The following is a 16291-nucleotide window of genomic DNA, read 5'->3' as shown; positions in this document are numbered from 1 at the left end:
CTATTTTTACCGGGTCTTTTTTCGGACTCTAAACGTCTCGAACTTACCTTTTCTTCTTTTTGAAATCGTGGAACAGTGTCTTCCTTAATCCTCAGCTTCGTGCTATACCTGTTATAAACATCATTCCACATTGTAGCGGGGAATTCTCGAAGGCGTTCCTTGAGTTTCCTCGTAGCTTTCGAGCTTTTTTCATTCAAATTACTTGTGAAAGCTATAGCTGCCCAGTTGTCAGATACACGTGGCAATGTCATTCTTTCACGTTGAAATCTATCCACGAATTCCCTAAGCAGTTCTGAGTCCCCTTGCTTGATTTTGAAAATATCCTCTATTCTCTTCTCTACTTTTTGAGCTCCCGAGTGTGCTTTGATGAAAGAATCTGCAAGCTCAGCAAAAGAATTTATAGAATTTTCGGGTAAAAGAGAATACCAGGTTAGCGCTCATTTGGTGAGTGTTTCACCAAATTTTTTGACTAATACTGATTCAATCTCCTGCTTAGTCAAATCATTGCCTTTTACGCCTGTTGTGAATGCAATCACGTGGTCTCGTGGGTCTGTTGTTCCATCATATTTTGGAATATCAGGCATTTTGAACTTTTTTGGAATTGGAAGTGGAGCAACCCTCGGCTTCCAGGGTTGTTGCGAAGATTTGTCCATATCTACTCCTTTGATTATGGGTGGCACCCCGGGTATCTGTTCTATGCGCTCACTTTGCTCCTTGAGCTGTTTCTGCAAGGTTAGTACTAAATTTTGTAAATCGAAATTAAATACATTACCTGGTTCTCTCTCCTGAGATTCGCTGGGAGTTCGCCCACCGCCTGAGTTAACAAGCCTAGAACGAGGGTTTTCCAAAGTGTTGTTATTTGGAGTAGGTGTGGGTGTTGCAACAGGTAACTGATTAACAAGTGCCTCAACAGCTTTATTGACCTGAACAGCAATTAATTTCTGCAAAGCCTCATCAACAGCTTTAGCATTTTCAAATTGACCATGCTCGTTTATTTGAGACCCATCAGGAGTACCCTCACGAGATTGTCGTGGTGAGCCGTGTGGAGTAGAAACTCGAGCGTTAATATGTTGTGGATCTTCCTGATTTTGTTGATTCATTTGGTTTCCTTGAGTGTTATCATTGTTGTTCGACATAGTTGATACAACAAGGAAAGTTAAGCGAAAAGAAAATAGATTATCAGATTCCCGGTAACGGAACCAATTTGTTTAACCAAAAAATAGATTTTTAGTCAAAGCTAGAATTTAGAAGAACTCGGGTTACTGATAATCAAGAAAATGAATAAAAAGAAGTAATCCTGGATAGCAAGATGGTAATCAAGAGAAACAAATAAATCAATGTCTATTCCAATAGTATTTCGTGTCCTTACAACTGATCATATATCTCCTTTTTATAGGTACCTTTGAGAATATACGTTTTGCTCGAATCATAATGAGGCTATTATGAGTAATTAAAGACATTGGATGCTACGTTACACAATCATTACATTCAAAATATACTCTCTAACGTATTCAGCATTTTAATGCTCATTAAATGTCGTATCTGCACTCTTTTCTATTGTCAGATTCATTCCTTCTAATTCTCGGATATAAATGACTTAAATAGGTACGGGCGCCGTGTTACTTGTCTGATGTCCCGTGCCTCTTCCTCTTTCTTTGCTCGTATCTGTTGTAACTCCTAACTCGTGGCTAATTGCGATTCTTTGACCATTTGACTAATCCACGTGTCTTGACACGCCACCTTTATATATAAATATAAGTTTCCCCAATACATATTGCAAGAAAAGTAGAGGGAGAGAATTCTTATTGATTTGAGATGAATTAAAATGGAATAGGTCCCCTCTATTTATAGGGGAAAAGTGACTTAGCCACCAAGTAACAAGCCTTAAAATCTCTCTAAAATATAGACATTCATCTTAAATTGAATTTTATTTATAACACTCACCATTGAATGTCTATCTACCAGATAATGTGCCTTGTTAAAACCTTAACTAAAGTAAAACACAGTGAGAAAAATTTTTTTGAGAAGGAAAAAGAGTACACATGTTTAGGAATACGCCTTTTGGTTGCCTCATTAAAAACCTTGCAAGGAAAACCCAGTGAGACAAAACCTTGTAAGGAAAAAAGAGTACAACGCGTATTAACACCTCCCTCCCCCCGATGAGAGCATCAAATCACATCTTTGATCCTTCGCATCCCAATCTTGTGCACCATCTTCAAAAAATCATTGGTAGGGATTTGATAAACAAATCGGCCATATTAACTTGAATGAATATGTTGCACTTTGAAATCATCATTCTTGATAGATATGTAATGTCTTCATATAATGTCGTGGAATAGCCTTTTCAATATCTCCATAGAGGTATTTTCGTTATCACATTATCATGCGTTATAGCAATATACACATGCGCATAAATTGCACTTAGGATATGGTACTTCAGAACCAAGAATTATATATGCTTTAAGCGATTTAAATCCTTCAAGGATTTTCATATAAGTCATATAATAGACTTTAAATGCATATCAAGTTTTCATGTCATGTTAGACATATAAGATATCGAAAACTGATTGCACATACCATTGACTTTATACTTTCAAGTGTTTGAACTACATGTCTTTCATATGAAATATATTCGAAATTGTTTCTCCAGACTTAAGATCCTCATATATATTTAGTGGTATCATATATGTCGTCGACGAACATTTTATATATAAAGACATAACATAGAGATCTTTTCATTCATATTTTCAGGTATCTGAACCTCTCCTGAGATTTCATGAAGTGTTATGTCACGTGATCTTCTAGATCTCTTGCCTCCTTTATTATGATTATTTTGATCATTTGCTCATTTTTTTTATCAAGAAGTTTATTTGAAACCAATTTGTCTATATGCTTTAAGCGTACCGTAGACTTTGTCCTTCTAGGACTTAATAGGAGCATTTGCAACGAGAATATAGTTACTTTCTTTGGGTCAGCAAATGCGTCTCGCATGCTTTGCAAAATTTGCAAATGAATTATCCTTTTATGAACTTCAAGTTCATATTATTTTATTCGAGGATCTAGATGTACACATGATAATTTATTCCACGTAACTTTTTCTCAACTGTTTATCATGTCTCCCCCTCATATTAGAAAAAATAACTTGTTTCCTCAACTTTGAGAACCCATCTTTGTGCTTTATTGTGTTAATCAAAATATACATCGCACATCAATAATAATAAGATGGAATTATTTGGTTCCTGACCCTGAACCACTTGTGAGGGGAGAAAATAATATACTTTCGTATATAACATATATCAAACTGATATATATAACTTTGTTCTCATAAGAAATAGTTTAGCTATTAAGTGGAGGCACTCAATAAATTATTTTGCTAAATCAACTGTGATGTAAACCAACTTATCAAGATAAACTGTCTTGAATGGAAAATATGGAAATTATGCTCGAAATTAAATTACTGAGCAAGTTACCTCGCAAACACCGGCCAGGTTGCGGGTTAATAGTAATCGCACATGTAACCATCTCATAGATGTATCTTATGTGGTATACATGGCAGGTGAATGAGCCCATATTCACTTTTGATATTTCCAGCATTCATGAGATTCAATCCCAATTTTAGTTGGTCTATTTCCACGTCCACATCCATTGATACATTGATAGCAATATTTACCCATGTGAATTCTCTTTTATTTTTGCACATCATACTTAAATTATCATGGCTAAACCAATTATGCCAATTGAATAAATTATCAATATTGATAAAGTTTAGGTTTACACCATGACGTGTGCAATTATCGATAAACTCCAAGTTTATTATGATATGGGTTTTTATATCAATAAACGTCCACATTTATTGTGGCATTCTTTTATTTATGTAGTACAAATTGGAGAATAAAAGGGGTAGCTTTTCACATACATATTACCCTGTTACAAGTTGTAATAATAGAAGATATTAAATCTTTCCTTTATTTATAGTCTCAACATAACCAATCGCTTGATACATTGATAGTAATATTTACCCATGTGAATATTATAATTTCGTTTATTTCCATGTCCACATCTATTGATACATTGATGGTAATATTTACCCATGTGAATTCTCTTTTATTTTTGCACATCATACTTAAATTATCATGGCTAAACCAATTATGCCAACTGAATAAATTATCAATATTGATAAAGTTCAGGTTTACACCATGACGTGTGCAATTATCGATAAACTCCAAGTTTATTATGATATGGGTTTTTATATCAATGAACATCCACTTTATTGTGGCATTCTTTTATTTATGTAGTACAAATTGGAGAATAAAGCAGGTAGCTTTTCACATACATATTACCATGCTACAAGTTGTAGTAATAGAAGATATTAAATCTTTCCTTTATTTATAGTCTCAATATAACCAATTGCTTTCGCGAATACTTTAGAAACTCAATAAGTTTCTTTGAGACTTACTACAACACAATACCTTATTGGTAATCAATTGTGTTTCTCCAAAATAGTATAATTGGCTCTTGCTGAGTTCTCAATTAATTTTGTAGTACCACATATTCATCAACATCCATAAGGTGAATATCTCTTTTAAAGAGAAAGTTATACCATCATGGTTATGGTCCAAATTATATGCAAGATCTGTTTCTTGCATTATCGTTGTCTTTTAATAATCACATTGCTAAAATATTTTGGCGTATAATAAGTACGTGACCAATGACCATTTATGCCATAATAATGACATTATTTTCTTATATAATCTCAAACCTCCTTCTAGAGGTGAGTGTGGTATATTCACTACCACTAGCACGTTCATATTCTTCCAAGAATGAATATGTATTCATAAATTAGATGTTGTCACATTCACATCATGAATGGACCATAATCATCTATATGTGCTTTATAAAATCTTATGTCAAATCGATGGCAAATATTACTTTCACAGAGTGAAGGATTATTTTGAGAATCCTTATTATTCTCATTACACAATGATGATGATTATAATTTCGTCTATTGCCACGTCCACATCCATTGATACATTGATAGTAATAATTTTATCTTCTTTCAAACTTATCACATACTGCTATGACATTCTCTTAAGGGAATGAGAATGGAGCAAATTCAATGGGACGGATTTTCAATTCTTTGCCCACAATCATACATGAATTTGATCATGGCAAAACAAAGAAATTTTACCACTTCGAGTGATTATAATTTCTTACTAACTCCATTAGAGTTATAATCAAAATTTATTGTCTTTGCTTGTATTTAAAATCAAATTATAAAATATAAGAGAAATATACGGTGAAATACATACCTTAAATCCATAATTTAATCATAAAGGAAGTTCATGGAACAATTGACAATCATTATACTCAATCCCAAAGCTTCTACTCAATTGGTTAGAGTCTCGTGCTGATAACGTATTATAAAACAATAAAAGAGGAAGAAAAATATTGCAGAGAAAAGTAGAGGAAGAGAATTCTTATTGATTTGAGATGAATTACAATGGAATATGACCCCTCTATTTATAGGAGAAAAGTGACTTAGACACCAAGTAACAAGCCTTAAAATCTCTCTAAAATATAGACATTCACCTTAAATAACATTCTATTTATAACACAACTTAAATATATTTAGCTGCTTTAAAATGTTAGCCCCTAAATCCAAGGTTAGTGTGTTTGGTGAAAGAGGCGGAATCTGATTTTGAAATAAAAATTCAAACGTAAATTGTGTCATTTGGCTAATTTCCAACATCTAAACCAATCCCATAACCAACTATATATGTTTAAATATTGAAATTAAGCCCCATCCTATTTTGGTTTTGAGTTTGGCCTTGGAAAATTTTGGGGGCATTTGTATCTATACCTGCTTTTTGGGTCATATTTTAACTTGTGCCCGCTTTGCAAAAAGAATTGCAAGCGTACCCACTTCGCGTAACTTCAGCATACAGGGCTGAAGTAGCAAAGACAATCACGCAAAACTTCAACATTCTAGTAGACAGGCCTGAAGTAGCAAAAATTGTTAAACCAAGTGTGCTGAATTTTTGTTTGTAATTGCTGAACTTAAGCATTATAGTGTTGAAATTTTGTTCTCTATTTGTTGAAGTTTCTATTTGTAATCGCTGAACTTAAGCATTCTAGTAGCTGAGTTTTGTGATGTTGAAGTTATTTAGTTCATTTGTAACAACTTTAACACTAAATACGTTGAAGTTTTTTTGTCCTGGATAAGCTTTTTCAAAAATTTCAGCAAAAGATGCTGAAGTTATTTAGTTCATTTGTAAAAAACTTCAGCACTAAATAAGCTGAAGTTTTTTTTGTCCTGGATAAGCTTTTTCAACAACTTCAGCAGAAGATGCTGAAGTTATTTAGTTCATTTGCAAAAACTTTAGCACTAAGGGTGTGTTTGGTATGAAGGAAAACATTTTCCGGAAAATGTTTTCCAATTTTCCCATGTTTGGTTGGCTTAAATATTTTGGAAAACATTTTCCTTATCAATTCATTTTAATGTTTTCCTTATCAAGAGAAGGGAAAATATTTTCCAAAACTCCTTCTCAACATTCCCCACCCTCACCAAACCCCCCCCCCCGTTTCTCCAAAACGTTTTTTAAAAAAAAAATTCAATTTTCTGTTACTACCCACCCTACCCCACCCCCAACCCCCCTCTCCCGCAAAAAAAAAAAAAAAAGTTTACCTTATTTTTTTTTTTGCAATTTCAAATTTTTGTTTTTTTGTTTTTCTGCACCACCCACCCCCACTTCCTCCCTAACCTCCTACCCCCAGCCCCTCCCCCCTCCCTACAAAATTAAACCATTTCTCACACTTTCTTTTTGTAATTTCAAATTTCTGCCCCCTTCCCCCACCTCCACCCCCTGCCCCTCCCCCTCCCACCCCTGCCCCTGCCCCTACCCCCCCTAAAAAAATATTTTTTAAATATATTTTTCAGTTTTAATTTTTTTTTATCGTTTTAAACGTTCAAAATTTTATAAGTACCAAAGTTATGAGTTCAGAGGTTTATGTGTTTGGAAGTTTACGGGTTCGAAATTCCGCGGTTTCGAAAGTTTATGAAATTTGTGGATTCGGAAGGTTGTTGGTTTGAAAGTTTATGGCTTCATGTTTATTATATCTAAATTATTTATGAATACCCTTGAGAAGTCATTTTCCTTAATTTGCGTACCAAACACCGGGAAATGAATAAGATTACTACTTGTTTTCCAAGAAAACATTTTCTTGGAAAATATTTTCCACGAAAAATATTTTCCGTTATACCAAACACACCCTAAATAAGCTGAAGTTTTGTTGTCCTTGATAAGCTTTTTCAAAAACTTCAGCAGAAGATGCTGAAGTTATTTAGTTCATTTGTAAAAACTTCAGCACTAAATAAGCTGAAGTTTTTTTGTCCTGGATAAGCTTTTTCAAAAACTTCAGCAGAAGATGCTGAAGTTATTTAGTTCATTTGTAAAAAGTTCAGCACTATATAAGCTGAAGTTTTTGAAAAAGCTTATATAGTTTTTTGACCCATACAATCACTATATTGGACCTTCGTTTTTTCTTCTTTCTGAACGTTTTTATGGAGCAGATCAGTAATTACATTAGAAAAAGGTGCCTTTAGTGGAAAATAATCATAAAGTTTAAGTGATATAAAGTGAAACGATTACTTTAACCCCACATATTGATTCATTTGATTCAAAGAAAAAAAGATTACATGAAAAATGAAGACCATACAGATGGGTAGGGGTGGCAAATGGGTGGGGTGGGTCGGATATGAGCAGGTCAAACGAGTAATTTAAAAAAAAAAGGTAAATTATCTGATCCGGCCCATATTTAATACGGATAAAAAATGAGTTATCGGGCGGATAATATGGATATCCACATTATCCATGGTTTCTTGAATATGATCAGTTTTGGGAGAATTTCTAGTCTTTCAAACTTGAGGAACCCCTAATTTGAGTTTTTACAAATGTAAAAGTTAACCCATTAGTTATCCATTGGTTATCCATTTTCTAAGTGGATAATATGGTTTTTATCTATATTCGACCAGTTGTTAAAAAGTTCATTACCCAACCTAGTTTTAATGGATAATATGAATGGATAACTATTTTCTTTTAACCATTTTGCCACCTCTACGGATGGGCTAAATCCATATATTGAATACTAAAGCATCAATTGGAAAAAAATGTTTGAAAGGATAATGAGTGTGAAATTTATTTCTACTAATGAATTAGGAAGGCATGCGGAAGCAGCCTCTCTACTTACATAAGTTATGAGTAAGGCTTTATATATCTTATCTTTCCAGATTAATAAATTGTGGGATTACACTAAATTTGTTGTTGTTGAATTAGGAAGGCGTGACAGTAGGCACGATAGCTGTAGGAATTGGGAAAGTAGAAGAACTCACATGTTGCCAACTCCTTTGTGAAAGCAGCTGATGCCTCCGTTTCATTTTTCTTCTTGCCTATTTATTCATGTAATCTATCACCTTACATTTTTGGCATTTTCTAAATATCTTGCTCGCTTTTGCAGTTTTTTTACCATCGATATTAGTAAAATATTCTCGCTCTGTTCATTTTTACTTGTCCAGTAATCTAAAAATAGATTCACTTTTACTTATTACTTTTAGCATAAAAAGGAATTTTTTTTTCTGTCATACCCATAGTATTAATTACTCATTTTAATTTGTTTTTTCAAATCCATTAAATATATGTATCAATTAACATGGGTATCATGGTAAACTATACACTTTATTTATTATTTTTTAGGGGTACAAAGTCCATAATAGACAGTAAAAGTAACCGGATTGAGTAAGTGTTAAGCCATTGGAGTCGGCCGTAAACAAAATTACAATAGTTTAGCGTCACAATTAATGTCCTAAAAGAATATTAGAATCAAATTTATGTATAAAAGCAGAGTATTATCATTTTTTTCTTTTTTAAGTAAATGAAAGATATTACTCCACCTTTCCTCTAGCCACTATATTCTTAAGCAAATTTTACTAAGATAGTAACTTTAGAAAGCGCAATTAAACCTTGCCGTACAAACATGACATAGAAACACAGCAAGCCCTCTGACATAATATATATATATATATATATACTTGTCTTTCTCTCTCTCCGTCACTAATGAGAGGCACGTGCGTTCCTCCTTGCATCACAGCCTAATTGCATCCATCTTTTTGGTCAGGTCACGTGCGCACCTTCTCCTCAGTTCTGCGATTTTTCTCTTTCGCAAATTTTCACCATTGTTCAACACTTTGGCTATATTTTCTCTTCTTCAACGTCCTCCCTCTCTCTACCCTAATATCAAATCCAATTTGAGAGAGAGAGAGAGAGAGGAACATTAATTTTGAAGAATATTGTTGTAAATCTCGAAAACCCTTTTGCGAGATAAAGGATTGGGAAAAATTATAGAATGCAATGTAATTGAGCGTTATTGTATTGTCGATATGCACGCTTACAATAGGCTACCGAGCAGTGGACACAGCAGTCCATCCACGCCCTCATCCCCCCGCTCTCGGTCGCCTCGTTTACGCAGCACTAGTAATAGTAATAGTGGTGGTGGATCCCGGGTCAAACCCAGCGCCCGTTTTACCCCGGGTCAACCCGGACCTAGAAACTTCGCCCATCGTCTTGCTTGGTTCATTCTATCGATTCTGCTACGCCGTCAGGGGATATTCCTCTTTGCTCCTTTGCTCTACATAGCGGGGATGTTGTTTTACATGGGGACTGTATCGTTTGATGTTGTTCCTAACATCAGGCACCACCCTGCTCCCGGGTCCCTTTACCGGAGCCCCCAGCTTTATGCCAAGCTTCTACCTGAAATGGACTCCGATAATTCCACTGCTCATGCGGTTAGACTCTATTTTTTTTGTTTGATAATAAAAATTCTATCTTGGAGTGACTTGTGGGTTTTTGGGGATTACTGAGTTAGTTCCAATGCAAATTTATTTAATTAGGATTGCTCCTGTTTAGTCTAGATCTATAATACTGAGTGTATTTGGCTCTTCTCTGTTGTGGATCAATGCCATTGATTATAGTTGTTTTACTGTTATTACCCTATAAATTTTCTCCTCATCTTTGCTTCTTCATCATCTGTTAATTCAGAGCAGTACATCTGTCAATAAGTGCGTACTTTGTAACTTGATGTTATTTTATGATTCCTGATATTTTAATTCAAATTCTCATAAAGATGCATGATGTCAATGTTGGTAATGAAGCTGGTTGTGAAATGTACTTGCAGGGAAAACAATTTTGTATATAATGCTTTTACAATCCTACTAACTAGAGGTGCAAATTTCCTGTAGATTTCAACAATATGGAAAAACTCCTACAGAGGTGGTGAATGGAGACCGTGCATTAACAAATCCTCAGGAGGTAGAAAATTTGGAGAATCAAACTTATCTTTTATCCTCGTTAGTACACTATGTTGCTTCTCTCTCTATCTCTTAATTATTCTTCATATAGTAAGTGCAACTCTCTGGTTGCATTCGGCCATTCAGGTTATATTGGAGGTTTCCCAATGCATAATCTTATCGTAATTTGAAACTCAAGATAACTACTGCAGTTATATGCTAGAAAATTTAAGGTTCATGACCTCATCCTATATGTTTAGGTTTATAATACAAAATATTCTTCTATAATTAGTCGAAACTAGGAGCCTCGGTATTTAGATAAGTTTTCTTATTCAAATAACCTTTTTTTTATTTCTTGTAATCTAAAATTTTCTTATTTCTAAGGCAGAATAGCCTGGTAGACACCTGTACTTATTCCATTTTGACATCCTGACCCCTTTACTCCACGGAATTTCATTTAGACACTTGAACTTGTTCAAAATTGGGTGTTTTAAATCCCTCAGATGCTGTGTGTCTCTCAATCGCGCTAATGTCAGAATCCACATCAGATAAATTATGCCACACCATTTACTATCTTTACAAAAAAACAATAAAATAACCCTTTATTGATTTTGCCTTTTTGTATACTCTCTCTCATCCTTCACGCCTCAAACCAAATAACCGATAACCTGAACCTCACCCTCTCTTTATCTGTTCTTTTATCTTTTCAGAAAAACTTTCCCAAAATTTCCATCCTTTCACCTTCATTCCTCCCTGGCAGAGAAGCATTCATAATTTTGGGTGGACAAAAGTTATTTGATGAGGTTGGGGATTTACGTGGAGATGTGAGAAAATGGGCGTTCTCTAGTGAGATTTTTTGGTGAGAGACAGTGAGAGTATGGGTGGAGAAGCTATGATGTTCAAGTGAGGGAAAATTGAGTTTGTATGTTTTGGTGTCTATAGTATGTGTTTAATGGTGGTGTTTGAAAGTATTATTTGGAGAGGGAGATTGTTTGTAATGGTGATTGGTGAAGGTACGGGTGTTGGTGTGTGCCTGAGAATCGAGAATAGTAGTGGGCTTATTCTTGTTTTTATGTACTTTTTTTGGAGCAAGTTGCAGGTGAATTTTTTGTGTCAGGTGTATGAATGTATCTGGGTCCTCTTCAAGGAGGTGCTATGTGTATAGTGTGTTTGAATTAGTTTGTGAGACAGGGAATTCTGTCACACAATTAAAAAAAGGTTTATCCGGTGGAAGCTTTAGTTGCCGGAAACGATACCTTAGCAACCTCAGATCCACTAATGGTAGCAAAGGAATTTTGTAAATAATACCCAGCAATAACAGTGAGATTTAAACTGAGGAAAATTAAAAAAGAACCTGATTTTTACCCCAATTCTTGAAGCTTCCGTCGTTCAATAATGTAGTTTGGGGATGAAAACTCTATAAAAAGCAAAAAAATAAAATAAAAATATAAGATGCAGCCTCTTATTTAGGGATCACGCAATTGTGCCAACTCAGATAAATAGTTGCCTCATAATCTTAGTCAACAGTCAGAGGCGTTTAAAACATAACGTTTGAACAAGTACAAGTATCATTTTGAAATTTCGTGAAGTAGAGGGGCTAGGATGTCAAATCAGTGCAAGTATAAGTATTTATTAGTCTATTCAGCCTATTTCTAATAGATTGAACTCTTATAAAGAGTAGTGTTTTGGGTCTTGAAGGTTCTAGGTACCTATGCTGAGGTTTCAAGTACCCGTGCTTAGGTTTTAAGAACCCGTATTGAGCACAGGTAGGTACCGAGTACTCGAGCTGAGTTTCAAGTACCCGTGTTGAGTTTCCAAGAACTTGTGCTAAGGTCCAAAATATCCTTGCGGAGCACGAGTAGATAGTGAGTACCAATGCTAAGGTTTCAAGTACTCGTGCTGAGCACCCTGAGGTAGATATAGGATACTTGTGATGAGGTTTCAAAAGCGCGCTTAAGCCCTGAAGCGAGGCTCAAAACATGTTGAGCGCTTCGCCTTGCTTAGTGGACGCTTCAGTATTATCATCATGGATCTAAGACATACTTTTCCTTGCCAATGAGTATCGTTTTGAAGAGGCGGCACTAAGCAATTGATATTTCACTTTATCATAAATTTTCTTTAATTTCTTTGTCCATATATTTGGTATTCATGCTTATAGATATTAGTCTTGGAATACACATACATATTTGTCGTTTTTCTCCATTTGCGCCTTTTTTCATTAAAGCCTACCTTTTTTTGCGCATTGTGCTTAAAGCCCCAATAGACCTTAGAGCTTTCTTTGCGCTTTTCGCCTTTGATAACACTGGACTAGGTCGAATATCTTCAGGTTTGCCTGAATCAAATGGTTACCTTTATATTGAAGCAAATGGTGGTCTGAATCAGCAAAGGACATCGGTATGTCCTTTAGTTCCAAAGATAATTGTTCTTGAATTGCTGAAGTTTTGCTTGCGTGACGGTAGTAGTTTAATATCAGAATTGTTGCTTTTGTGCTTCCAGATATGCAATGCTGTTTCTGTGGCAGGTTATCTTAATGCGACCCTGGTCATTCCACACTTCCATTTTCATAGCATTTGGAGGGATCCAAGGTTGGCCAGCTCTTTCATCTTCTTTGTTTGTTTGAGTAATGCAGTATTTCCTTAGACGAACATTTATATACTGTAAAACTCAGGAATTTGGCGGTTGCTCATTACCTTGGCTAGCTTTTTGTGCTGACAAGCTCTTGAGATGCTTTACTAATTTTTTTATTTTTCTTTTACCATCTTTGCTTATTTTTTATTTTTTATTTTTTGTTTTTTTAATTACTATTTTTACCCTTGAATTTTTCAAACGTATGTTTGAAATTGCTTTTCTTTAACCGAGGGTCTATCGGAAACAATCTCTCTATCTCACACAAGGTAGGGATAGGTCTGCGTACACCTCACCCTCCCCAGACCCCACTTGTGGAATCGCACTGGGTATATTGTTTTTGGTGTTGTTGAAGCTCTTGAGATGCTTTACCTGCTCATTAGAACTGACTTCCCTTTAATATAAATGTACTACCTCTAGTTGAATATATGACAAATGGCCGCAAAAAAGATTTCAGTACCTCTAGAATTTGAACAGATTTGTTAGTCTGGGAATCTATACCTTAGGTTTATGCCATTTCCTTTGGAGGTATTGTTGAAGCAAACTAAAATCTGGTGGTGGATTGTCGTATAATTATTTCTGAGATAGTTGTTTTTAGTTTGTTTTAAGCATGGCCATTCTCTTGACCAATCTTGAGTTTAACATCCATCTAATTCTGCACCTTCTTTAATTGCAAATCATAAAAATGCTCCATGGTTGTTTTTCTGCAGCAAGTTCGGAGATATCTATGATGAAGAATTTTTTGTCAAATCCCTAGCCAATGATGTGCGAGTGGTGGACAAGATTCCTGATTATATTATGGAACGATTTGATTACAATATGAGCAATGTTTACAACTTCAGGATCAAGGCTTGGTCCTCCATCAGTTACTACAGGGATACAGTTCTTCCAAAGCTGCTTGAAGAAAAGTGAGTTCCTGGACATTTCTTTTTTTTTTTTGTCACCGCTTTGACTCTTAGGCTGAACTGCCTTTACTTAGGATGTTAGGCCTAATCATTGATACGACATTTATCCTTGTGATGATACGATGGAGTCCTTGTTATGGAAACTCATACTTAGTTCTAGTTTAAAGTAGTTTCATAATTGATTATATGATATACATCTGGAGTGCTTGCTCTTCCTCCTATGGGTTCCTCTTGGGGTTTTTGCTTTAAGATTCATGTTTTGAGGTATGTTTGGTACTTATTTTGATTTGTTGCATTTCTCTCTTGGGATGACAGAAAGATAGCAAGCTAATGCTGGTGCTTTTCATTGTGAAATACAACTCTGATTTACTTTCCAGCTTGGAAACTAGATTTGTCTTCTCCTAAATTTTATGCAACCTACGTATCACCCTTCCTTCTTTAATTTCAAAAGATTTTCCATGTTTACCATTCTCCGGTGACCGTGACTCACAAAAGGGAAAAGAAAGGCCTAGGCGGAGGACCTGGTGCTTTATGTTTGATATTGATCCTTCTGGGTGATGACCTAAATTCTTAGTGGAAATCTTTCATCTTATTCTTGTACAAATATAAAGTGGTCTCTCCACTGAAGATAACAAAATGCAGGAAGTGTTTAGCTTTTGTACAGAAAGGAGCCTCCTGTTTAATTTTCTGAGCCATTATCATGCATATTTGTAAAGATTCAGTTAGAGAGAATTATTTATTTGTAATTATGTAGCCTTGATTTCTTTCCTAGTTTATAATAGTTATTTAAACACCCGATAGCTTGGGAGAATAATCAAGCAATACATATATATTCCTTGCCAATTCTTTGATGCTTACTTGATAGGTTCATTTGTTCATATTTGAAGCATTTTGTTTTGTTATTTATGGCCACCATTTTTGCTAAGAGTTATCTAATCGTGCGCTCAGGCTCATCAGAATATCCCCGTTTGCAAATCGTTTATCATTTGATGCTCCTCCAGCCGTTCAGCGGCTTAGGTGCCTGGCAAATTATGAAGCCCTTAGATTTTCAAATCCTATTTTGAGTTTGGGGGAAACATTGGTTGCAAGAATGAAAGAACGGAGTGCCAATAATAGTGGAAAGTATATCTCTGTGCATCTCCGCTTTGAGGAGGTTAGTTTCATGTGGAACTGCTATATATTGATTGTTTATGTGCTCCACGGCTTAGATTTCCAAGGGTATTGAGCCTTGATCACTCTCTTGCAGGATATGGTGGCTTTCTCTTGTTGTATATATGATGGTGGTGAAGAAGAAAAAAGGGACATGGATGCTGCAAGAGAGAGAGGATGGAAGGGAAAATTTACAAAACCTGGTCGTGTGATTCGTCCTGGAGCTATCAGGATTAATGGCAAGTGCCCCTTAACTCCTTTAGAGGTAATATCTTGTCATTGTCAGCCCTTTTCAAGATGTTTGACTTTCATGTTGTTTATATCTTTTATATCTTATGCACATAGGAAGTTAGGCACTTTTGTAAAAGGAACACGTTATATTTCAGATAAGTGGTATGGCTGTACTTTCTTGGCCTGGTCAGAGCTTTCTGATCCTTTGTGAGACTTCCTTCATTAAGAAAAGTTTTCCTTAGAATCCATATTGTCTAAAATATTTTCTGGAGAACACTTCTTTGTACCTGATCTTAATTTCAGTTCATGAATTCCTATCTTTGTCTGAGATTTAGTGTATACTTATGCTAGGCACAAGGATCTTTATGAGATGATGTGTGGGTAACAGTATATAATTGCACTGGTTTTACTTGTATTATTTTTGTTGGCTTCCCCTAGTTCACCAAGAAATATCTATGAAGTGACTCGTGAGACTTGAGTAGTATACTTAGTGGTAAGTTGATTTTTTGAAAATTTCTTCTCCTTTTTCAATCATGTGTGAGAAGGATACCTTGGAAATGTGAGTGGACTATTCTTCTTCTTTGTCTTCTTTAGTCAATATGTACTGTCTCAGGTGAGTTGCATGATTGTGACTAGCTTTTTAGTAAGATTCCAACTACTATATGTTATTCTCATAAAAGCTACTGCAGTTTCACGTCTTGCTTCTGTGGGCTTTACCTCTCAAGCATTACTGCTGTATATCAACTTTTTATTGTTTTTGCTTTTCCTTGGCGCTTTATCATTTTCGTGGCTAATTTTCTACACACTTTTTATCAGGTTGGTTTGATGTTAAGAGGCATGGGATTTGACAAGACTACATCCATCTATTTAGCATCTGGAAAAATATACGACTCTGAGCGACATATGAAACCACTATTAGAAATGTTTCCTCTTTTACAAACTAAAGATATGCTGGCCACCCCAGAAGAACTAGCTCCATTTCAGGTTTAAATTGTTTGATTTGCCGTCTCCAGGCCTTTTAGATTTTCTCCCCTCCATCCCC

General features: G+C 35.2%; 1 protein-coding gene across 3 annotated transcripts in view; it reads left to right on the top strand.

Annotated features, from left to right (window-relative positions):
- LOC109235148 (uncharacterized protein At1g04910) overlaps positions 9136 to 16291 on the top strand; it is an 8597-nt gene continuing 1441 nt past the window's right edge. The window contains exons 1-8 of one of the 3 annotated variants that reach the window (XM_019401122.1): positions 9136 to 9838; positions 10292 to 10361; positions 12651 to 12733; positions 12836 to 12924; positions 13675 to 13872; positions 14818 to 15022; positions 15116 to 15283; positions 16066 to 16233. In XM_019401122.1, the coding sequence (XP_019256667.1) occupies positions 9434 to 9838; positions 10292 to 10361; positions 12651 to 12733; positions 12836 to 12924; positions 13675 to 13872; positions 14818 to 15022; positions 15116 to 15283; positions 16066 to 16233 (1386 nt within the window). In that variant the 5' untranslated portion in view covers positions 9136 to 9433. The remainder of the gene's footprint in view (positions 9839 to 10291; positions 10362 to 12650; positions 12734 to 12835; positions 12925 to 13674; positions 13873 to 14817; positions 15023 to 15115; positions 15284 to 16065; positions 16234 to 16291) is intronic. The other 2 variants (XM_019401120.1, XM_019401121.1) reach the window with 2 other exon arrangements.

This window comes from Nicotiana attenuata, chromosome 12 (genome assembly GCF_001879085.1).
Source record: "Nicotiana attenuata strain UT chromosome 12, NIATTr2, whole genome shotgun sequence".
In the NCBI taxonomy this organism is placed as follows: domain Eukaryota; kingdom Viridiplantae; phylum Streptophyta; class Magnoliopsida; order Solanales; family Solanaceae; genus Nicotiana; species Nicotiana attenuata.
Note: the sequence above shows the minus strand (reverse complement) of the source record. Positions and strands in the feature narration are given on the sequence as shown.